We start from the raw sequence: 24,293 nt of genomic DNA on the forward strand, positions 1-24,293 counted from the left end.
TTCTGTAAACCTCTCCCTCTAGATGCTTCCCTGAGGGCAGTCCCATGGCCCCTGTGGGTTGATCATTTGCCCCGCATAAAGGGGAGGCAGAGAATCGCTGGGAGATTGGGGTCATTATGAGACGCCTGTTTTTAGTGGAGTCTGGGACCTGGCTAAGCTTGTATTGGGTCATTTGGGAGAGTGGGGGTCCCCTGAACGGAGTGAGCGGAGCTGAAGGAATGGCCTGCAGTTCACGAAAATCGAGGAGGGCTGGGTGTCCCTGCTAGAGGACAGCGTGTGTGTGTGTGTGTGTGTGTGTGTGTGTGTGTGTGTGGTGTTCATCTAAGGCGCCAAGGGGCCTGGGGGCGTCCAGGGTTCTAAGGCTGTGCTGAAGGACTGATCCAGTGAGGCCTAGGAGAGCTGAGCGGGCTGCGGGGGCCCTGGAAGAGAACAGCTTGGCGGAGGGGATAACTAGTGCCCAGGCTCCAAGAGGCCTGGGGCTCCCGGGGCTCTGAGGCCGGGCTGGGGAGGGGGGCGGGTTACCCGCCGGCTGGGGGAGGCCGGGCCGGGGGGCTCGCGGGCTGGGCCGTGGGGGAGGCCCGGGGTAGGCGGGGTGCCGGCCGGGGCGGCGGCGGCGGCGGCGGCGCGGGCTCCGGACGCGAGGGCTCCCGCTCCCTCCTCCCGCCCGAGCCAGCCTCGGGCGCCCGGCGCCTCCCCCGGAGCCAGCGCCAGAGCCGGGAGGCCCGGAGCCCGGCCCGCCGCCGCGGCCCGCCGAGGGAGCCGCCGCCGCCGTTGTCGCCGCCGCCGCCGCCGCCAGGCCGCGCCCCGCCCCTGCCGCCGCCGCCGCCGCCGCCGCTCCCCGGTGAGGCTCGCGCTCGAGCTGCGGCGCCGGCCCCGCCGCCTGGGCCCCGGGCCCGGCCCCTCCCGCGCCGCCCGGGCGATGAGAAGCTGCTTCTGCGTGAGACGGAGCCGGGACCCACCGCCGCCGCAGCCGCCGCCGCCCCAGCGGGGAACAGTTAAGTGAGGTCGGGCGGGCCGGGCGCCGCGGAGGCTCGGCGGAGCCGGCCCTGCTGCCCCGGCGGACGGGCGGGCGGGCGGGCGGGCGCGGGCCCCGGGCCGAGGGGCGGGCGGACGGGCGGAGCCGGGCCGCGCCGAGGCCTGCGGGCTCCGTGCCCGGCCCGCCGCGGGGACAGGCCCGGCGGCCTCTTCCCGGGCCCGCGCGCGCCGCGGCTTCCCGAACCCCGGCTCGGCCTTGCAGCGGACAGGCGGGAGGGAGCTCGGGGACCCGAGTGCCAGCAACGCCCCCAGGGCCGGGCAGGTGAGGGTCTCCGAGAGCCACCGCCGCCCAGGTGAGAGGTGAGGCGGCCCACCTGTGCCCAGGCCGCTGCGGCCACCTGCACAGACTGGGGACATTGATTTCACTGGCCTGGCCTGGGGTCCGGCCTCTCTGTGGTCACGTGGGTGCAGACCAACTTGCACCTGAGCCTTGAGCATCACCTGGGGTGCGGCCTCACCTGTGACCTGGGCACAGCAGAGAGGACACCCGAATGCCAGGGCACCTATCTAAAGGTGAGGTGCCCGGAGTGGGCACCCAAGACCCAGAGGACCCATCCTGGAAGTGTGATGGCTGTGTTGATGAGCACCCCACAAGGACTCCAGCCTAAGTGAGACAGACTTAGGACGGGGGGACATCAGATCCCCAGTGACAGGCCCAAGTGAAGAGGGCAGACCTATGTGCATCTTTGTCCTCTTTGTTACCAACAGACAACTCTGCCTAAGTTATCAGCCTCTCTCACCACTAAAGATGTGACTCTTCTTTCCCCTGCTTCTCAGCAGTCTCTTCAGCAAGGCGCAGAGGAAGGCCCCAGGAAGCAAAAGGCAAATGGCTGTTGCCCCTTCTCTGCTCCCCACCCCCACCCAAGAACAGATTTCTGCCACAAAAGCCACAACAGGCCAGTGACTCTTTAGGGGCCTTTGTCTCTGGTGGTTCCTTCTCAGTATAATCTCATTGTACATTTCTCGACAGCTGGCTGGATCTCATCTCGTTTTAACAGGGGGAAAAAAAAAGTCTTATCAGCTGCGGCAGAGAAGCTTTAGAAAAGTTAGGGGATAAGCTCTGCAGAAACCTAGGCAAACCGAAAAGCTCAGGGTCCTCAGAAGGTTAGTTACACGACACAGGTGACACCTTTCTAGCTCCCTGGAAATTGTTGCAGTGCTTTGAGATACTGGGCCATGCGGAGAATATTTAAATGGAGCCTCTGAGAGGTGGGGCCTCTCCTGGGACCTGGGCACCAAGACCCATGTGAAGCAGTTGACATGTGAATTACTGGTTCATTTGAATCCAGAATCATCTTCTCTAATCAGCATTTAAAAAAAATTTTGTTTAATTCATTTTTGAGAGAGACAGACAGAGTGCAATTGGGGGAGGGGCAGAGAGAGGGAGACACAGAATAGGAAGCAGGCTCCAGGCTCTGAACTGTCAGCACAGAGCCCACCATGGGGCTTGAACTCATGAACTATGGAGATCATGACCTGGGCCAAAGTGAGGCGCTTAACTGACTGAGCCACCCAGGCACCCCTCTAATCAGCATTTTTGATTCCTTCCTTCTAGCTCTTAGGCCACACTCCTGATTTATGCTGAAGGTATTTTCCCTGCCTGCCTCCATCCCGCTGGCAGGCTCTTCCCACTTCCAAATGGAGCAGTGCACCATGGCTAAATGCAAGGGCTTTAGAATTAGACCTCAGCTTAATCCTTGGCTTTCCTACTTCCTGTGTGTTCTTGGGTAAACCAATGAACTTTTCTGAGCCTCAGTTTCCTCATCTGTAGAGCGAGGCTAATGATAATACGTATCTCATGGGATTATGGTGAGCAGTGAATGAAATATTGCAAGAGAAGCATTTAGCTCTGTGCCTGCCTCAGGGCAAGTGGTCAGTAAAGGTTAGTGGTTATTAGTAAGTGTTTGTTGGCTTATTAATCAGAAGAAGAGCTTTATTTATTTTTTTTCTTTAGAGTGCCTTTCTGTTTGTAGCTCTCCTTAGGGCAATCAGGAAGGGATGTTAGAGTAAGAAGAACACAGGGCTTGGATTTAGGGGTTTGGATTTGAATCTCAGTCTCCTTCCTGCAATCCCGGTGACCCTAGGCAGGTCATGGAACCTCACAGAACCTTTCTGAATTCCGATGTCCTTATATGTAGAAGTGGCTTAAGAATAAAACCTACCCCATAAGGCTGAATGAATTAATGTATGTGAATGCATGTGGCACTACAGAGGGTGTGGGGGAGTCCTCTCTAAATTTAGGTGGACTCCAAAGGCAGACCCTGGTTTTCTGGGTCCATCATTTAGACGATTTGGAGGTGGGAGGGGTTATAAGAAAAAGAATACAAGAATATCTTGCTTTTGTGCCTTTCACAAAACCACACGGCCATGTGAACGCATTTCTGGGTCCCCTCTCAGGGCCTTGGAAGGGGTAAAGGGTGGGGGTGGCTGAAGGTTCATTGCGATCAGTTTCACGGCAGATGGGCTTCTGGGGGCGTCAGAATCTAGAAGTCCTGGGCCCCTCCACCTTAGCAGGTTGGAAGGGTTCCACGCGTCCCGCTCGAAGAGCGACATCCTTGCCACACTGGAAAGTAATGATAGTGTTGGAGCCAAGCATGGGAAATGTCAAAGGTGCTATTATGATCATGAAGATAACAAATGACTACATGGCTGGATGTGGTGGGCTGAGAACACTGTATTTAGTTGGTTGCGGTTGAATGAGCAGAGTCTCCTTTGCTAGTTGGGTTGTGGGAGGGGAGGCCTGGGGTCCCTGAACGAGCTGCCTCTCCCAGGCTGTTCTCGCGCTCTCAGAGGGCCTCCCTGGCCAACATTTTCCTGGCCAACATTTTCTGGCCCCACTGGCTCCGGTTTGCCTTCTGCTTGCTGGGCTGCCCTTGGGAATTGTGGTTTCCCTGCATCGTCTGCGCTGTTTGCAATGAGGTTGCCTATGTCAGACCTCCTCTCCTCTGCTGCTTGAGAGGCAGAGCCGCTGCGGGGTGTACTTGACATTGCCTCCCTTGTTGGGGACATCCTGCGGGCACGTGTTCGGTTTACCTGACACACTTCGGGTGAGATGTGGAGCTTGCGCTGGTGGAAATGTGAGAGGCCCATGGGCCTGGAGCCCCGGAGTCACATGCTCAAGCCTTGTAGCTCCTACCTCCCTGAGGACTGGGGGACCACCTTGTTGCGCTGTGGTTATAATCTTTCTTTATACATGAGATCTTTCTATACACACACATGGACACAGACGTAGCTGTTGTTTTTTAAACAGGTACTGATCAGCAAAAGCAAAATACTCAGGAGAATATCCCTTGATCCTTTAGAACTACAGCAGAATAAATGAATTCTTAGTGTGCAAAATAACCCTAAGATGTGTATGAAAATGCAGATTCCAGGGCCTCACACCCAGACCTCCAATCGGAATATCTGGGGAAGGGGCCCTGGGATCTGTGTGTTGAGTAAGAAATGTGGGGTTGTGCTTCTGCTTCCGGAAACTTGAAAACCACAATTGTGGAGGCTTTTTTTTTTGTTTTAAAGTATACGACACACATAACATAAAATGAACCATCCTGATCGTTTTGAGGTGTGCAAATCAGTGGCATTAAGTACATTCACGCTGTCATGCAGCTCATCTTTGGAACTTTTTCATCTTGCAAAACTGTATACTCATTAAACAGCTTCGCTTTCCTCTTCCCCCAGTTTCTGGCAGCCACCATTCTCCTCTGTGTTTCTATGAATCTGACTAATCTAGGAACCTCATACACGTGGAATTATATAGTATTTGTCTTTCTAGACTGGCTCACCTCACTCAACATGATGTCTTCAAGGTTCATTCACGTTGTGGCATATGTCAGGAATTTCTTTCCCTTTTAAGCTGAATACTATGCGTTACATGTATATACCGTGTTTTGCTTGTCCATTCATCTGTCTACGGATACCTGGGTCGCTTCTGCCTTTAGGCTCTTGTGAATAATGCCGTTGTGAACATGGATGTACAGAGATCTTTTCAAGACCCTGTTTTCAATTCTTTTGGGTACATACCCAGATGTGGAATTGCCAGACTATACAGTAATTCTATTTTTTTTAAGTTTATTTATTTATTTTGAGAGAGAGAGAGAGAGAGAGAGAGAGAGAGAATCCCAAGCAGGCTCTGTACTGTCAGCACAGAGCCCGACTCAGGGCTCGAACTCATGAACCGTGAGATCATGACCTGAGCCGAAGTCAGAAGCTTAACCAACTGAGCCACCCAGACGCCCCTATTTTTAATTTTTTGAGGAATCACCCTACTGTTTCCCTTAGTGGCTACATTTCCATTCCCAGCAAACAGTGCACCAGGGTGCCAATTTCCCACGTCCTCGCCAACACTCATTTTTAGACTTTTGATAGTAACCATGCCAGTGGGTATGAGGTGATAGCTCGGTGTGACTGTGGTTTGCATTTCCCTAGTGATTAGTGATGTCGAACATCTTTTCATATGGTTGTTGGCCGTTTGTAGACCACTTTTGGAGAAAGGTCTATTCAAGTCCTTTGCCCGTTTTTTCCCATCAAATATTTAGTTTCTGTTGTTGATAATTATAAGAGTTCTGTATGGATTTGGATTTTCACGCCTCATCGGATATGTGATCCGGAGAAACTTGCTTCCATTCCATAGGCTGTCTTGTGCACTCTCTTGACTGTTTCTCTTGATGCAAGTTCTACAACTTCCTTACACGACACAACCCTGTGAAGGAAATATTATCTGTCATTCCAATTCTGCTGGGGAGGAAACTTAGGCCCAGCTCAGCTAACGCGCCTGCGGCCACACAGGTTTAAATTAGTGCCGGAGCTGGGATTCAAGCTCGGGTCCCTCTGACTCCAGAGCTTGCACCCTCTCCATCGCTCTGCTTCGCTTTTCATTCCAGCCCTGACCTGATACTGTAAGGAGGCCCCGCGGTGGTCTGCAGGAACGGGGCGTTGGTTTGAGAAGCATTCGGTTACAGGAGAGGAAATAGGAACAAAAGACTTTCGAATCTCTTCCTTCCTTCCTGAAGCCCTGCATCATTGCTTGGACCTTAGAAATTGCAGAGAAATGCCAACAGGCTTTTAACGTTTTGTTTGTTTGTTTGTTTGTTTGTTTGTTGTTTAAGCACCTCAGAAGCTTGTTTCGGCCGTCCATCTGCCACCCACAGTTCCCCCAGTGGTCTGTTCACGCCACTGCTGATTCCACGTCTCTTGCCCACAGTACCTTCACTGCCCTGCACCCTCTCTCTTTCCAGGAGGCCAGGTGGAGCGCAGGCTCTTCCCTCACATCTCCCTGACTCACCAGGCAGAAGGAAGCGGGCCCTCATTTGCAGTCTCTTTCTTTTGGGATGTTTCCTCTGGCGTGTGAGCTCCGTGGGTGGTGGCCACGTCTGTTTCATCGCTGTACCGCCCAGCACGGTGGCATTTCACCTGGGCTGTGCATTATCCAGTCTTGGGCCCAGCCCAACCCAATTAAGTCAGAACCTGGGGGTTGGAAGGGGCAGCCGTGGCTTTTACAAACCCCTTAGGGGAGTCTTCTGGGCGACCAGCCTGGAGACACCCTGGCCCCTGCCAGGCCCTCATCCAGCCTGCTTGGACTGGGTCACAATCACTTCTGGAGCTGCTGGGAGCTCTGCAGTCCCGCCTCCCTTCCTCTGCAGCCTGCCTGTCCCTGGCAGCGTGGTGTTTGTCCTGGGCCCACTGACGCCCAGCCTGGCGTTCTAATTGGAAGGGGCCCGCAGGTCTGCTCTTGCCGTTGCCCTTGCTGTTTTATGTGCCCACCTTAATTCAGCGAAACGTGGGCAGTTTGGGAGGATAGGAACTTGATTCATCCATGCATCCACTCACCCACCCCCTCACCCATAATCCATTTATGGAGCACCCACCGTGACATAACACCTTTGAGCAACTAATGTTCTGCTAGGGAAAGTGTACTAAACCTTCTGAGAGGCAAGGCTGCATGTTTCTGTGTGTGCATACATGCGTGTGTGCACACGTGTGTGCTGAGACCGTGTTCTTGGTGAGCGTCGGCGTTCTCAGTGACAGCAGCTGTGTGTAGGGGCAATCGAGGAAGGTTTGGGAAGAACGGGAGATGTGACCTAGGTTTTGAATGGTGGGGTGGGTGTCATAGGGGGAGAGCTGGGTGCTCTTGGCTGACCGTCTGGGGAGGGAGAGACCGAGGGACTCATTCCGAGGCTGTTCCTCATGGATAATTACCTTCGGGGTTTTTTCTGTTCATTCATTCGTCAGACATCTCATGAGTACCTGCTGTCTTGTACAAAGTTCAGATTGTGGACCAGCAGCTATTTGACTATCACCTGGAGCTTGTCAGAAATGCAGCTTCTCAGGCCCCATCCTACGCTTATTGGATCAATATCTCTGGGAGTGGGCTCCAAGAGTGTCTGTCTTAACCAACTCACCAGGTGACTCAGGCCAGAGTTTGAGAATCCCTGCTCCAGAATGTTAGATTTCCAACCGTCATCATTGCATACCCTCCCTCATTGCTTAGCACAAAGGCTCCCCATAAATGTTTGTGGGCTCACTGCTGTGTGCCAGTGCTGCTGGGTACTGGCAATGTGAGAGATGCTTCAGGGGGAGGATGGCATGTTCAGCCAGGACATACGGTGATGACAGCCAGCAGGACGCTAGACACCTACCACTGAGTCTCAGGAGAAAAGTCCGGGTGGTTGGAAGTATTTTGGAAGTCATCGGCGCACAGGTAGAATGATTAGATGACCAAATGTCTGAAAGTCAGAAAGGGGTTGGTAGTGATGGGACATGCCTGGTTGACCTGAAGCTGGGTGTTCTGATTCTGGCCCGAGAGCCCATTTGCTGGGTGTTGAGGTGACACATTGGCATTTTTACCCTAGACACTGGCCATCAGGGTAAGGGTGTGCCTGACCTTATGTCCCTGAATAGCAAGAGAGCATTTCTCTTGGGTCCTCCTGGGATGGCTTCATCTGTAGAGCATCTGTCTTCTGTTGGGGGTCCTCCCTCTTCCTTCTCTCCAGGGGACAATAGGGCACCAAAACTTGATGGGAGTGGGCAGGGCTGACCCTCATTTGCAGTGTTCGTGGGCAGGTCGGAGTGGGGCTCACAGTATACTGGAGACTGCCCCCAGCACCAGGCTCCCAGGTTTTGCAGAGTTGGGCCTGTAAGAGGCAGGACTTTGGCTACAGCAGTGCTGGAGAACTTGATCCCGGATTTATTTTTGGAGCGAGAATTCCAGGATCTAACATTGCACCGTGTGAGCTGCAGCACCCTGAACCCCAGGCCCGCATCACATGGTTTGTAGAAACTCTGTTTGGTATACAAACGGTTAATATAAATCTAGGCATAGGTCCGATAGAATGGATACATTTATTCAGCAGACTCTTTTATTAGAAGTAACTGGGGCCTTTACTGGGGAAAAGGAAGTGCTCGCCATTGTTAGTTTCCCTGGCTGGGAAATTCTTTGCGATCTAGGAGAGCTTAGAAAAATATTTGCCTTAGTTTCCTAATATCTTAGCAGCCTTCCCAGCAGCTTGTGGCCTATTGCCACCTGACCATACTCAACAGTGTTTGTCAGAGTGATTTGGCTTCTGACCAGGTAAGTGGTCCAGACCAGAGTGCAGGAGGCACAGGGATGCCATTCTGAGCTTCCACCGTGGACGCCTCTCAGCCTGTGCGCTGTCGTCCAGGAATAGTCCAAGAGCTGGCTGGCCATTTGCTTGGGTGCTGCGTGGACCCAGGCCTCAGCCTGCCATCTCCTAAGGAGGTAGGTCTCTGCACCTTAGCTGCATGGAGACCACCCAGCTTGCGTGTTTGTGTGTGTTGTGGTGTGCATTGGTGAAGCCTGGCCATGGGCTCCCTCCCATGGGAATGGGGCCGTGTCCTTCTGCACCTGCTGAAGATTTGTTAGCAGCAAGATGCCAGTAATCGGGGCAACAAGAGGGCCTCGGTTCCTGTAGACCACTACTGCCACTGGGCAACAGGCAAAGAGCTGCCCGATGTGGGCACAGCAGCAGCTTTTATTGGGAGACAGCCCGTTCTCAGTCTCCACCCTGCTGTTGGTCAGGTTCCCACGGCAAGTGAAATATTTATCCACTTCTCTTCCCCAACCCCGCAAGCTGGTGGATGTGGGCAGACAGTTTATGTCTTTTGTGCCCTTGACTTTGGATTTCAAGCAAGCTGATTGCAAGTTCATCCTTCTGTAGGGATTTAATTAATCCACGGGTTTTGTCATTTCAATTACGGTAGCCCAGTTTAACCTGCCCCCCCCCAATACTTTGAAATTATTCTCCTCAAAAGTTGTGTGCAAGTCGCGCCTTCAGCCCTTGGCGGGCAGTGCTGGTGCTGCTTCTGAGCCAGCCTTCCTCACCGCGGCAGGGAGGCCGAGTTGGGGTTCCCGCTGCGCCTCCTTTGATGGCAGCGCCCCTTCCCCTGCTGCGGTTATCGCCCCCCACCCCACCCCGCCTCTAGAAGGGCCTCGGCGGAGAGAGGTCTGAGCTCTGTTAGTTGGGTTTTGATTTCAGTACAGGAGTTGATAAAACGAGATAAACCCCAGGCTCGAAGGGCCGGGGAAATTAAACAGAGATGATATCAAAGTTCCCCTGAGTTTTCAACTGTGATACAGTAGCTTAGTTTTCTCCCAGACTGGGGCCGGGAGGCACGCCTTTGATTCTGAAACAATATTCAGCATCAGTTAAGCCCAGCACTGCTGACTTTCAGGGATTAAGCACACTGTTGTAGTAATTCTTTGATCAGCTACAAGGGAGCAGTGTGCTGTCTGTATGAGAGGCTTTATAGTTAAAGTTCATTTCTCTGTGAACCTGGGATGATGGCATTGCCAGGGTGCTGCAGGGCTGGGCGCCGGGGCCTTCCCCAGGCACTGTTTGCAGCATTGCAGGCAGAAGCAGGAGGCGGATTTTCTCCTACCCACCCTTGTTGCATCGTATTCATCAGGCATGGCATGGAAAAAGTCCTGGATTTTCCTCCGGAAAACACACCTCACTCTAACTGATCCCATGTAGCCCCCGTATGTACAGGCAACACACACACACACACACACACACATACACACACCCCACAACACATTTACACATATTCTTCTGTCTGGCGGGGAAATCCTCTCGGGGTAGACACAGGAATAGCTGCCCAGAATAAAGCTCTGCAGCCCCTGGCCGTGGAAATGACATAGTGGAGGCTGGCCACGCACTCGGGGTAAAGATTGGGATGGGGATTGGGGCCAAATGACCTGCAAGGTTAAATTGGGAGGACTAGCCAAGTCCAGTGTTGCCACTGCACTGTCCCTGTGCCCACGCGCAGACGTGACTCCCGGGGGGGGGTGGGGTGGGGCATCACGACCCGCATTCCTCGAGTGGCATTTACCGAGAACTGACTTAGTTTCAGGTTGGTTCAGTCTTAGGGCTCTGAGAAATCTCCACCTCTGTCGTCTTGTCATCTAAAACACTGGTCAACTTTCGGCTTTCCCCCTAGAGACCTTCCTTGCAGCCACAGCTGGGATGGTAGAAGTTTCCCCAAATTGCTCCCCCCACCTCCTCCCGGTTGGCCTCGCGACTTCCAGTTGGTAATGGAGCCCCTGTGTGCTGTCGATTGCGCTCGCACGGTGCTATACATCAACCTATTCCCTCCTGTGCAGTGCTCGGATCTCCCTCATTAGGCCTAAATTTACCTCCGTCCTACACAAACATGGCCTTAGCTCATTTTTATTGTTGTAAATTATTTATGAGGGAAATGTTGAATCTTGAAACTGAGGTGTGAGGAAAATTAATCCCATGTTACTTTTATCTTTCTGTACTTTTCTCCCCCTTGCTTCACTTATTGGGCTATGGCTGAAGAAAGAAGAGCTTTGGCATTTTTAAAGATAATTAGTGTTGAAACTGCCTTCTCGATCTCTCGGACGGGATGTTGGTCTCCCTCGGCACAGTGGCACGGAAAGCAGACCAGACCTGGGAAGGAGGACTAAGGGTCCTGTTTAGGTCTGCCAGCTGCCAGGTGCCTGGCTTCCGACAGCCGTGGGCCTCAGTTTTGTCTTCTCTAAAATAGGGGCGATAAGACCCAGCCGCCTCCCAGGTTTGGTGTGATCATCAGTGGGGCCTGAGAAAGCTTTTTGAGAATGCAAAGCACCATACGTATATAGTAGTGGGGTGTCAGTGTGTTTTGTGTGCAGTTAGGGTTTTGAGACGGGGTGGGTCTCTCTCTGCTGCGTAGCTGCTGAGGACGAAACCAGGGGGTTGTTGCAAGTAGGCCTTGGTATTTTACGTTTCAGACCCGCATTGCCTCTTGCCAGACAGGTTAATGTTGGTCTTAAACAGCCCGCTCCCCCCTCTCGGGCAGATCTGCTCCGCAGGCTTGCATTAATGGCCTCTTCTCCCCTCTCAGAGGCCTGGCCTGTGACCCTGGGCGGCCGAGTACTCGGCGGTGCCATCCCTTCTGGCTCGAGGCTCCACACAGCCCGGGAAACGTGGAGTGCCAGTTAATAAATGGCCTTTTGTTAGGAAGGTCAATTGAAGTGACGGTAGAGACGCTGTTAAAAGTAATTTGCAGTCAGAAAATATGTAATTCAGGGCAAGCTGCTTTGAGTGATTGCCTCTGCCATGGATATCTTGGGCGTTTCTCATTAAAAGCTTCCTTTGCCGGTGGTGGGGCTTCCTCCACCGCCGAGCCGGCCGCGGCCCCGCGCCGCGAGGAGTCATTTGTCTGTATTTCACAAAGGCTGCCTTGATCCCCAGGGTACAGCAACTGGGGGGAAAAGGAAGAAAGAGGCGTGCATCCGAGATGCTCTGTGCTCATGCTCTGCTGTCGCATCCTCCCGTCTGCAGGCCGGGCTGGGACCGTGCACGCGTGGGCACGGGCCGCCGGCTCCTTTGTCTGCCTCAGCCGGAGGCAGCCCGCGGCCATCTTGGAACCTGCCGCTGGGCTGCCTCCCCGGTGCATTGTGGGAGCGGCGGGGCTCCCGAGGCGAGTTTCCCCACCGCCCTTGACCGAGGGCTTCGGGAAGGGAGAGGCCTTGTCGTGGGCGTCCGGGGCCCGACGTCGTGACCCGGGGCCGGGACTCTATCAGCGAATAAAACCTTTCGTATTTATTCCCATGTTCGCCTCCTGTCTCTCTGTCTCTGCCTCGCTCTCTCTGTCTCTCATGGTAGAGGCGGTACTATCTTAATAATAATAATAATAATAATAATAATAATAATAATAAAAAGACTTACCTCGGATGTTCTTTATTAAATTCACAGCGTGGAATTGTAGCACTGGCAGAATTTGTACATTCTGCTAATGAGTTGTTAATTGCAAAGCGTTTGGGTAACCAACAGCAGGTACCCGTATTTTTCGAACTGCAGCAAGGTTATTTTCGTGCTACCATACTATGGGATTTTCCAAGTGAAGATACTTTTTTGATTAGTGTTTGCTTCAGATTGGGCTGGTACACTTTTACCTCTACACCTTCTTTACTGGGGCACGCATATCTCCTCATTCAGTAAGTGTTTACTTCATGCCTACTGTGTGCCAGAAGCACCAAGCCCTGTGCTTTATATAAGCCTGGCTGGTAAATGAAATTTGAAAATAGAAAATGTGGCATGGTATGCTACCCCCTGCCCCGGGCTCTAGAAGCTTATTTTCAGTAGACTTAAGTAAAGCATAACTTAGTTTAGCTTTTGTCATAAACAGAAGTTGAGAGTGTGGCTGCTGCCAGGTGCTTCCTAGCGTTGATTGGAGACTTGGCTCGATTTCATTGGCAGGTCTGTTTTCCGGAACTTTTGTGGGCTTCGGGGGACACTGATTACTTGGGTGACTTGCATATAGCATTCTGATTGTTCCTATTTAAAAGGCTGCAGTCATTTTTAGTGGCCTCCGCCTTTTCTGATTCTAGGCTGAGGACTAAGAGTATTTCTTCTCCCTGCCTGTTTGGTTTGCTTTAGAAGCAGTAACCAGCTTTGAGAGATCTGGTAGACCTACAACCAGTGGGATTTAATTGCTGCAGAAGGAGGTGGAATTTAACTTGCTCTTTTTCACTGCTTGTCCTTTTAAAAGAACTAAAAGTCATTTACATAAGGTGTTACCTCTTTTATTTGCTTTCTGGTGCACTGCCTCTGGAGCTGCCCAGACCCAGTGCTCTCTATATCCTACTTGTCTCCTCTGGTCACATCAGGAGGCAGTCAGCAGCAGAATAATAATGCCATTTCCCCTCCCTGTCTCCCAAAGTGCCCGGCAAGAATTATGGTCATTGTTAGTGTTTAGCTTTGAGTAAGTGCCCACATGACCTGCAGGATTAAACGCAACAGAGGCACCTGCCAGCCCTCCCAGGAACGACACCTACCACGTTTCTAGCCAGTTATGCTGGACCTGTGTGCCCCAAGCCTGCCAGTCTCGTCTGCATTTTATTGAGTGCCTACTGTGTGCTAGGGACCCCTCTGGGCTCTTCATTTATATGACTCCCTTAGATCTCATGGCAGCTCTTTGACTGTCAGGACATTGACCTCTTGCTTGCTCAGAGTCATGAACCAGTAAGCCATGGAGCCTGGACGTGAATATCATTCCTTTGCCTCCTTGCCCAGAACACTTTCTTCCATGTGCCTGGAAGCCTGCCTGCTCCACAGTCCACGCTTGGTTGTGGTGGAGGCTGTAGATTTGGAAGTCTGCACCTCCCCAAGGAGATAATGTACGGGAGAGAGGTGAACAATGCTGTTACATTTAGCTGTGTCTGATTTATCCTCAGAGAAGCTACTGGCATCTGTTCAGAAATCAGGCAGCTTGTCGAGAGAGTCAAGAATGGTTTGCTTTTGGGTTGGAGTCAAAGTCACTTCAGGGAGGCCCTCCCTAACTCTGTTAGCCCAGAGTTCAAAGCCAACTTGAGAAGATCAGGGGTCAGAGATAACTTGAGTTCTTGATCTGAGGAAAGGGTCAGGTAAGGTCAGGGCTCCTATAGCTGGTTCAGGTAGACAGAACTTCACTCCGGATAATTTGCCCCAAGGTTCTGGTTCTAAGTGTTTGAGACTTTGTATCATTCACTTTAAATGGTCAGTTTGAATTCTGTGCTTTTTTTTTCCTTCTTGGAACCAGGACCAGTCCACCATGCCTGAAGTCAAAGACCTTTCGGAAGCTTTGCCAGAGACGTCGATGGATCCCATCACGGGAGTGGGAGTGGTGGCTTCTCGGAACCGAGCCCCAACAGGCTATGATGTAGTAAGTCAAGATCCACTGATTCAACCGATATTTGCCTCCTGTGTTCAAGCCCCTCTGAACCTTGTTCATAAATGTGCTTCTTCCCTCTAGGAACTTAAACAGAGGGGGAAGGCATCACCAGTGGGAAGTACGGGGAGTGCCCTAGTTTGGGAGTCCAAGAAGCTGAGTCCATCTGGGCTGTTTCCTGGCCTTGGCTAAATCACTTGACTTCTGTGATGGTCAATTTCACCTTCTATAAAACTAAAGGGTTGGCCCTGTTGATTTCTAAAGTCACTGCTAGTTGTGACATTTCATGGAAAAGGATCCAAGAGCCTAAAAGAGCCGTGGCGGTTGGCATCGGTGGTCCCGCATGTGTTAATGTCATCAGTGTATCGCCCTATGTTTGTATAGCTCTTTGCAGTTTGCAGAGCGGTTTCCTACCTGGGAACTCATTTGGCTGTCACGGTTCTCTGGAAGGCCCGGAGGATAAGTAGCTTTATCTTCCCTTTGCTGATTAAGAGAACCCAGGCTCTGATAAGTGGAGTGACAGAGCCCCAGTCCTTGGGAGTGGTGACTCAGGACCAGACCCCCTTCCGAGTCCAGTGCTCTGCCTGATTACACCACTACAGTTTAGCAGAGAACTTGCTGTGCTTTTCAGCAGGTGTCTGTGGTGGTGTTCAGTAGATGGCTGGAATTGGTTATTTCGTTGTCTCGTTACATATGTCGCGATTTCGTGATTTGGCTCGCGCTTAAAAAGTGCTGAGTAACACGAGGAGGGTTTTGTTAACAGCGACTGTGGTCACATGTTCTGAGAGTCTCAGGTGGCCTTATTTTTACTTTCCTCGTTTTGTTTAAGACTGTTTTATTCCTGTTTATTGAAAGCGTGCACCAAGAATACATACGAGTAGAAGATTATGGGTCTCCTTAGCCAGCACTGAAAACCTGCCGCCATGATTATGTTAGCATCTGATGTCCCAGGGGTGGGGGGGCTACCACAGCCGGGCCCAGAAGAAGCCCTAAAGCATGCTTTCTCTGCCTTGACACTGTTGACATTTTGGGCCAGATAATCAGAGACTTCTGTGTTGTGGGACTGTCCCATGCCACGTATATGGGATGCTTAGCAGCACGCCTGGCCTCTACCTACTAGATGCCAGTAGCACCCCCCCCGCCCCCGCCCAGTTGTGGCAGCCCAAACTGTGTCCAGACATTACTGGTGTCCCCGGGTGGAAGGGATAGAGGGGCGAAAGCAAGCGCTGCTGGGAACACCGCAGTATGTATCGGGCCAGCCAGCACTGGGTCCTGTGCAAGGCAGCAGCAGCCTGTTAAAATGCTCCCCATCACTTCCCCAACTGTTTGAAAGCTTATAAACATTTTAAAAGTGAAAGGGCGAGGGAATCTTTTCTGACAAAGATTTGAGTCTTACCTGCTGTCTGACTTCAAAGCACTGTTTGAATGTATAACTTACCATAAAATAGAATCATTAGATATGGCTCTGTGCCATAAAACTCTTGGGAAGCTAATAAAAATGTTCCTGATTTGAGAAGCCAAAGTGTCTTTTGATGAATTAGATATGAAGCAGCAAGTCATGAATCAGGGCAGGGGCTCAGCGCTCACGCTCTCTGGGAGGACTGGCTCGGGGGTCGCTCTCCTGGGAGGGCTCATGCGGGGGGCTCACCCCCAGGGCATGGGTCTCCGCGCCTTCTTGTTATTCTCCTCTGTTGATCTGTGTCTTTAACATTCGGCTTGTACCTTTGGGGTCATCTGGAAAGCTTGGCTGGTGGGTGGCGGATGGCCTTTGATAGTCTGGTTTTCTGAAAGTCTTGGGAAGTCTGACAGGAGCAGAATCTATCCCTATCATTTTCTCCTAACATCTAGCTCAGGGCAGAAGAGCGCAGTGTCAAATGAGTAAAATTAATAAGCACATTTCATGATTATGCCGTACCACGCATTATAGTAAAAGGTGAGCAGGGCAAGAGGCCCCCGAGGGTCAGCCTGGCAATTACCCAGCCTCCGCACGCGCAGATAGAGAGTGTCCGGGCTCCCTCTGAAAGCCCTTCCAGGGAGAGGGGTGGGAGTCCTCTCTTTGTGTTGACCACTGGATCGTCCTCAGGTAAGATCTGGTTCCCGAGAGGTCCGACCCCGAGTTCAAGGGGAATGGCGGGGAGGCCCATTCCTTTTATCTAGAGTTTCACAGAAACTCAGCCTCCAAACCGAAATATAAGGCGTTTTATGGTGGCGGGTTCAGAGTTGCTGAGACCCAACGTCAGTGGCCGAGGAAGCCCTGCTGTAGATTTGTGGCGAGACCCCTCTCTGCCCATCACATCTGCTGTAGGATTAGTCCCTCCAGTGCACAGAGTACGTTAAGTGCCGTGACCACGAAGCCCTGAGAGTTTGGCACCGATGGGCTGCTGGCCCTGGGTAGCACGGCCGCTTTAAAGTGAGCACAGGCCTTGTGGCTTGCTTGAAGTAAAAGATGCCACCTGTGTGTTTATAAAAATTAGATTTTGTAACTTCTCTTTCCTCCAGGGCAGGGGAAGCTTCTTAGGCTAAGGGGCTGGGATTATTTGTGAAGCTTCTCAGTTTATTGTCCCTATTTCTGCAGCCCTCTGTGAGATCGCCTGCCCCCCTGCCCTTTCTGTCCCACCGCCACACTCTCAGATCTTAGAGCAACTGGTGCGGATGTTCCCTGGCGTCACAGGGCAGGCGGGTTGCACGTGTGACGCCGTGGCATCTGCGTCCCGACTCTGTTGTCGGTGCCTGGCATTTGCTGAAGGTAGCACATGCTGTCGTATCTTCTTTGGGTGGTCAGTTTTCCGTGACTCGGGATGCCAGAGACGCACTTCGTGCTAAAACTCTCCTGTGCAGAATTAACCTCTGATTTCCAAGTCAATCTGGGATGTAGCAATCTGAGGACATCAGGCTGGCCGTAGCTGATGACCACTGTGGGTGTATTTCTCATGTATTTCCACTGAAATACATCCTAATACGTCCTACCTTTTATTTACATTCTTTGGCCTTTCTAAACGAGTGTTTACAACTCGGAGACTAATGCCTCAACACCGTATTTATGGGGCGACTCTTTCCAAAAAGGAAATAGCTTCCTTTGACAATACGCTTTCCGGTAATATACTTTCATATGATAACATACTGCTTTGGCAAAAACTAATGAAACGAAAAGTCAACAATACAGACAAAGAATAATCAAACACTCTAGAGTGTTTTAATTAATTGATTTTATTTTTTTTTGAGAGAGAGCAAGCGAGCAAGAGGGACAAGAGGGAGAGAGAGAGAGGGAGAGAGATCGAGAGAGAGAGAGAGAGAGAGAGAGAGAGAGAGAGAGAGAATCTTAAGCAGGCTCCACGCTTAGCGCAGAGCCCAACGTGGAGCTCGATCCCACGACCCTGGGATCATGACCTGAGCCGAAATCAAGAGTTGGACGCTCAACTGGCTGAGCTACTCAGGCGCCCCTGGAGTGTTTTAATTTAAATTGTTTATTTATCCAGCCTGTTCTGTGAGTAAATACTATGTGCCGGCTAGGAACTGGGGATATGCTGATGCATGAAAACATCCAGTGTTCCTACCTTCACAAAACTTACAGTCCAGAGGGAGAGGAAGACAATCAAATGACCACACAAATAAATGTAAAATAAAATTGTGCTAAGTGCTTGGCAGGGAAGTCCTAACAGACTGTTGTATTGATCAGATCTAGCTTTCCAGATCAGTCTACCTTTCTTGCTAAATTCCAGGTTATGACAGCATGAACCTGCTTCAGCTTCTAGAAATCCCTCCTTTTCTTCTCTACTCTGAGACCTGTCTGCCCCCTAGCTTTTTCTGAGACCCTCCCAGGGCGCCACCTCAGGTGTGCTTGGGGTTCTTAGCTCTGGCTCTCTCCCCTGCCTCTGCACTGTGCCATTTTTCCTGGTGACACCTGTGAGGTTGCCCTTGGCTGGGTACATACAGCTCCTTGCTAACCTGTCAGTGAGTGACTGCTCCCACCTTCTGCCTGACTCGGGTCGGACAGTGTGCCTTCTACTCTACCAGAGTCACTTTTTTTTTTTTTCAGTTTATTTATTTATTTTGAGAGAGAGCAAGAAAGAGCAAGAGGGGCAGAGAGAGAGAGAGAGAGAGAGAGAGAGAGAGAGAGAATTCCAAGCAGGTTCCACACTGTGAGTGCAGAGCCAAAACTGGGACTCGATGTCATGAACCATGAGATCATGACCTGAGCCAAAACCAAGAGTCAGACACTTAATGGACTCAGCTACCCAGGTGCCCCAAGAGTCACTTTTAATGAGACTTACCTGGAACTTTAGGGGGAAGGAGAGTGAGAGAGTAAAATTCAGAGAATATGGACGCCTGCTACTGAGGCCCAGTGTCCTTTGACCCCTACTTGCCCAGACTCTTCTTTTATTCCACCCACCTCCCAGCAGCCTTTAGGGTTGAGTCCCAGCCTCGGAGAGAGTAGGAGATATTTTTCTTTTTCCTCACGGCAATCTAACACCGCCTCCATTCTCTTCCTGAAAATTCTCACCCTACACACAAGAGTCTTTGTGGCACAGTGACCCCAAAGTGACAGATTATCCCCTAGCTCAGTGAGTATTTTCAGATGTCCAGGTGGAGGATTCTCAAGATTTTGTGAGTCTCAATCCTCTGGAGGACCCCACGCCCCAGATTCCTGCTGCAGTAGGTCTGGGCAGGGCCTGAGAATTTCATGTTGACCACTTCCCAGGTGACGTAGATGCTGCCGGTCCAGGGGCCACACTTTGAGAACCACTGATCTAAATCAAATCATTCTTTTTATTATTTTTTTTAATTTGAGAGTGAGTGAGAGGGAGAAGGAGAAGGAGAAGGAGAAGGAGGGGCAGAGAGAGAGGAAGACACAGAATCCGAAGCAGGCTCCAGGCTCCGAGCTGTCAGCACAGAACCCACGGACTGTGAAATCATGACCTGAGCCGAAGTCAGCCGCTTAACCAACTGAGCCACCCAGGTGCCCCTAAATCAAGTCATTCTTAAACAGTCTCCACATGTGGCCACCACACATCTACCTCAGGGAGGGCTGTGCTAACTTTTTCTGTTGTTTTTCAGCCTCTCCTGATTAAGAGTTCTGGAAGTCTCTGGGGATGTGTGTGTATGTGGGGTTTGTTTTTTTTTTTGAAATATATTTTAAAAATATAAAATGGTACTATTGCTATTTTCCCAGCTTCTAAAAAAATAGTATATTGTGGGCATAGATAGCTTTCTATCAGTCCATGTAGGTATATCTCATCTTTTTTTTTATCTTTTTTTTTATCTCATCTTTTTAATGACGAATATTGTATTGTCTGGCTATGCCAACATTTAGCTAATCCCACGTTGAAGGGCACTTAGTTTGTTTCCCATTTTGGTTTGTAATACGCTAAACAAAATCCTTGTATATGTATCTTGCTGTGACTGTCCTATTAGCTCCCTAGAATAATTCCATAGGTTGGAATTACTGGGTCAGGATATTCACATTTTAATTTGATTAACATTACTGATTGCCTTCCAGAAAGGCTGTGACATTCTGTCAGTTTCTATTCTCATTAAGGTGAATGTGAATAAAATGAATTTGGGGGAGCGAGGGTGCAGGGGAATGAAAGGACTGAGTCTCCCCGCCCCCCCTCCCCCCCCAGGCTCTGTGCCCAACTTCCGGTGGTGCTGGCACACCGCCAGGAGGGAGGGCCTCGTGATTCTATGACACTTGTCGCAGTGCTACCTGTGGATCTTCTCCCCACGGGGGCTGTCATCCCTGAGAAGCAGATTCTGTATAGGACAGAAATCCAGCTTTAATTTCACGTGATTTCAACGTTATCTTCCAGCCTCACGTCCTTCTAGTCGCTTCTTTGGCCTCATCGAACCTCTCACTTCCTCGTGTTCGGAATAAGCAGAAACTTTATACCGTCGTACCGCTAAGTCTCCTTTTTCCAGAATTCCAGAATTCCTGTACCTCTCCCCCACCTTTCTGGGGTAGAATTTGACTTCTCCTTCAAAACCCCGTTTGAGTAGCTCCTTGGCGAAACTTCACCTGACATTCCTCATTCGCGTATTTATTCACGCATCGGTTTCGAGAATATTGTCGATCCCCAGCTGTCATGCGAGGCCCTGGGAATCCGAGGTCTGGTGAAAGGTGAGAGGTGAGCCTGGGAGGGTGGATGAGGCCGGACCACAACACAGAAGAGCCGGCTGCTCTTCTGAGGGTGGTGGGGGTCGTCAAAGGGCTTCAGGAGGAAGAGATTCTTAGATTTGTGTTTGCACAAGTTCACCTGGCGTGTGCAGCAAGGAGAATAATTGGAAGATGTAGGTACCAGGGTAAGGGGGGGTGGATTTGGTGGCCGTGTGCTAGCGCGGGGTGAGAGACTGGTGGGCTAACCACAGCCGTGGAAACGGAAGACGTAGCTGGATCTGAGGGACAGGGGAACGTGGGACGTGGGCACCCAAAGACATATTCTTCCACAGAAAAAAAATGGATTCGAGTGGGGGGAGGCGGGCGCAGAGGCGAGGAACGGAAGGGCCAAGATGACATGTGGCTGTCTTGCTGGGCAGCTGGTGGATGCTTATGCTGTCGCTGAAATGGGAACATGGACGGCCGGTGGGGGGGGGGGGTTGCGGGGGGGGGTGCGCGTGGAACAAGGCGATGCCTCAGTGTGGGGCACGCTCGGTGAGGTGCTTGTGTGACGTCCAGGACGTGGTCCTGTCGCATCAGGCGGGAGCGTGATTTGAGCACGCCCAGTGGGGAGGAACCCGGGGAGAGGGGCTGTCTGAGGAAGCAGGGCCCACGAGGGGCAGAGGACTCGGCGTCCAGGGCCCCCCGGAGAAGAGCCAGGAAGGGATGCTCGCGTGGCTGCTGCTTCCTCCTGGCACCGTGAGCTGGGAAGCCAGCCTTGGTCACGGCCACGACCGGCGGGCGGACATGGGCCTCTCGTGCCTTAAGCCTGCGCTTCCTCCGTCCCCTTTCTCTCAGCACAGCTGCTTACTTCTGAAACTAATTAGATGACAAAACCTTTCTTAAAAACTGCTGGACCTGAATAATTTATATATGCCCTAAATGTATGTGGGATTTTCTAAATAATTAGAAGTTTCGAAGGCTTGAACTGTCAAACGTGAGTGGCGCTGGGGGGCCTAGGCGAGACCGGCTTCCCTCTGGGCCGGTGGGCTGTGTCGAGGGGGCACAGAGAGGGGTACGTTTAAAGTCCTATGCCCGCAAACGAGGTCCTACTTAGCACAGTGGTGAAAGAAACAGGTAATCTGCTAGGTGCTGAAGCAGGTTCCAATAAGCTGGTCTTCTTATGTAGCGCCCAAGGAATTCTTAAAAAGTCACATGAAAAGCGTGTGAAGACGCTAACAATATCTTATTAGAAACCTATGGTGGGGGACCCTGGGTGGCTCAGTGGGTTGAACATCTGACTCTTGGTTTCGGCTCAGGTCATATTCTCACCGTTCATGAGATTGAGCCCCGTGTCAGGCTCTGTGTTGAGAACGTGGAGCCTGCTTGGGATCCTCTCTATCCTTTTCCCTCTGCCCCTCCTCTCTCTCTCTCTCTCTCTCTCTCTCTCAAAATAAATAAACATTAAAAAAAAAGAAACATATGGGGGACATCACATGGGAAATGTGGGGTGTAGTCATATGTCTAGTCTGATCCCAGCTGACACGCAGCCCTCCAGAAATCTGAGGTGCTACTTGTGACCAGAAAGCGGTCTCCTGACCAGAGCCCATGGCCTCGAGGAGCTGCCCACCCCCCCCAAACTCTCTCTGCCTCCACAGAGCAAAAGCAGAAGCAAGGGGCAACAGCTTCTTCCTGCCGCCTCCGGTCCCCTCCCCACCGCTCTGCTGTCCAGAGCGGAAACCACTGCAGGCCGAGACCTGCCTCACACACGGGTTTATTTTCAGAACCCGAGCTTGTTTTGAGAAAAAGCACCAGGTGTTCCTCCCTTTTGTTTTGTGAGAAAATACATTCAACGGAGAATTACTAAAAACACGGATAGCGGTTTTATGACCGGCCCCTGAGCCTTTGTTTCCTGTGGCTTGGATTAGCCAACTTCGTGCAACGCTGGCCTCCTCCCTGCTCGTTTGCCTGTGCCCTGCAGAGCCCTGCCTGGCCTCGGACATCCAGGAGGTGTGCGAGAAGCGTGCCTTGTCTGCTCTTAGCATGAGTCTGTCAGAAATAGTGGCTCGGTCTGTTAAGTGTCCGACTCCTGGTTTCGGCTCAGGTCATGATCTCATGGTTCATGAGTTCGAGCCTCACTTCGGGCTCCACACTGACCACACGAAGCCTGCTTGGGATTCCTTTCTCTCTCTCTGCCCCTCCCCAGCTCATATGCTCGCTGTCTCTCTCTCTCTCTCTCTCTCTCTCTCTCTCTCAAAAAATAAAAAAAGAAACATGAAAAGAAAAAGAAAAGAAATAGTAGCTTGAATTGTCTACTTCTAGACTTCTGTCCCACCAACTCTGCATTTTGGTTGTGACCCAAAGACTTTCTTCTCACTAGTGACTTTCTCTGCAGCTGATTCTTCTAGACAGCGGGGAGAACTTGACAGCGCGGCATTCTGGTCCCTCCTCTTGTTCGCTCACCTTCCTGTTCACCACTTAGAAGGGCTTCTGACAAAGAAACCCCAGTTAGCTGGGTTAAGGGAAAAGAGGGACCTGCTTTAATTTTCCTTTTTTTTTTTTTTTCAGTTCAGCTGTTTATTTGGAGATCACTGTAGATTCACATGCAGTTGTAACGAGTAATACGGAAAGATCCCGTTTTTACTCAAGTTCCCCTTATAGTAACATCTTGCAAATTCAAGTACCACCTCACAACCAGGATAGTGACCCTGAAACAGTCAAGACACAGAAAGCCTCTGTTTTCAAATGGACCTGGGATTTTATTTTCACCCAGGCGTGATGAGGCCAAAGGATCAGGCGACAAGTGCCGCTGAAAAGGTAGTTTGTTTTAGTCCCAGCTCCCAGGGGGAGGAGACAGGCCATGCCACGCAGGGCCACACAGGGAAGCCCCAGCAAGGGGCAGGAGGCAGAGGGAGGAAGCAGGGGCAGGAGCCTTTACTGTGGTGTCTGTGCGAAAGGCAAGGCAGGTCAGGTGAGCAGACTTTGGACCGTCTGGTTGAAATCATTTCCGTGGGCTCTGGGCTGGAGGGCTGGTCTCCAGTTGTCAGATACCTGGCCCTGGGGTGATTTAGGCCAGGGGAACAGTGGAAGGAGCCTGGTAAAAGGAGGTGGGTGGGGATATAGACTCGGGGTTGGTCTGTGCAACTCAAGGTTGCGTGTGAACACTGTGCTCATAGGCAAGTTGTATACAATCTCTAGCAGTTAGCTAACCTCTTCCTTAAGCGCTGACGACGCTAATTTGTCCTCTGTTTCTATACTTTTGTCATTTCAGGAACGTTCTGTAAATGGAATCCTGCAGCATGTAACCTTTTGAGATTGGCTTTTTTATTGTTGTTTTTCAAAAACTCAGTATAAATCTCTGGAGATTCATCTATTGCGCTTTTCATAGCCAAATCGCATTAATTGGCGTGGCTGCACCACACTTTATTTAGCTGTTTACCTATTGAAGGACATCTTGGTTGTTTCCAGTTCGGAGCTATTGTGAAGAAAGCTGCTGTAAATACTTGCGTACGCGTTTTTGTGTTAACGTAAGTTCTGCTTCCTCTGGGAGAAAGGCCCAGGCGTGCAGCCGCTGGTCACATGAGAGGTGCATGTTTAGCTCTTTTAAGAAAATGCCAGATTCTTTTCCTGGGTGACTGTAACCTTTTACATTCCCGCTGGTAATGTATAAATGACCCAGTTTCTCGACCTCCTTTCTGACATTTATTATTGTCCTGTTTTTTAGTATTAGACATTCCGATAGGTGTGTAGTGATACGTCACTTGGTTTAATTTGTATTATGCTGGTGGCTGATGACGTCAGACGCCTTTTCACTTATTTGCCATATGACATCTGTCTCTTCCGTGAAATGCCACTTCATCTCGCACTCCTTTCCTGATTAGGTTGTTTGGGGTTTTTCCTGTTTGAAGAGTCTATGTGTATTTTAGGTACGAGTCTTTTGTGGGTTATGTGGTTTAGAAATATCTTCTTCTGGTCCATACTTGTCTTTCTATTTTAA

The 24,293-nt window shown here is 51.1% G+C and overlaps 1 protein-coding gene across 3 annotated transcripts in view; it reads left to right on the forward strand.

Annotated features, from left to right (window-relative positions):
• The first annotated feature begins 550 nt into the window (after positions 1-550).
• Positions 551-24,293, forward strand: part of MVB12B (multivesicular body subunit 12B) — a 207,379-nt gene continuing 183,636 nt past the window's right edge. Inside the window, exons 1-2 of one of the 3 annotated variants that reach the window (XM_053908286.1) lie at positions 551-994; positions 14,077-14,199. In XM_053908286.1, the coding sequence (XP_053764261.1) occupies positions 920-994; positions 14,077-14,199 (198 nt within the window). In that variant the 5' untranslated portion in view covers positions 551-919. The remainder of the gene's footprint in view (positions 995-14,076; positions 14,200-24,293) is intronic. The other 2 variants (XM_053908285.1, XM_053908284.1) reach the window with 2 other exon arrangements.

Source organism: Panthera pardus, unplaced genomic scaffold (genome assembly GCF_024362965.1).
Source record: "Panthera pardus isolate Hobbes unplaced genomic scaffold, ASM2436296v1 HiC_scaffold_20, whole genome shotgun sequence".
NCBI classification, from domain to species: domain Eukaryota; kingdom Metazoa; phylum Chordata; class Mammalia; order Carnivora; family Felidae; genus Panthera; species Panthera pardus.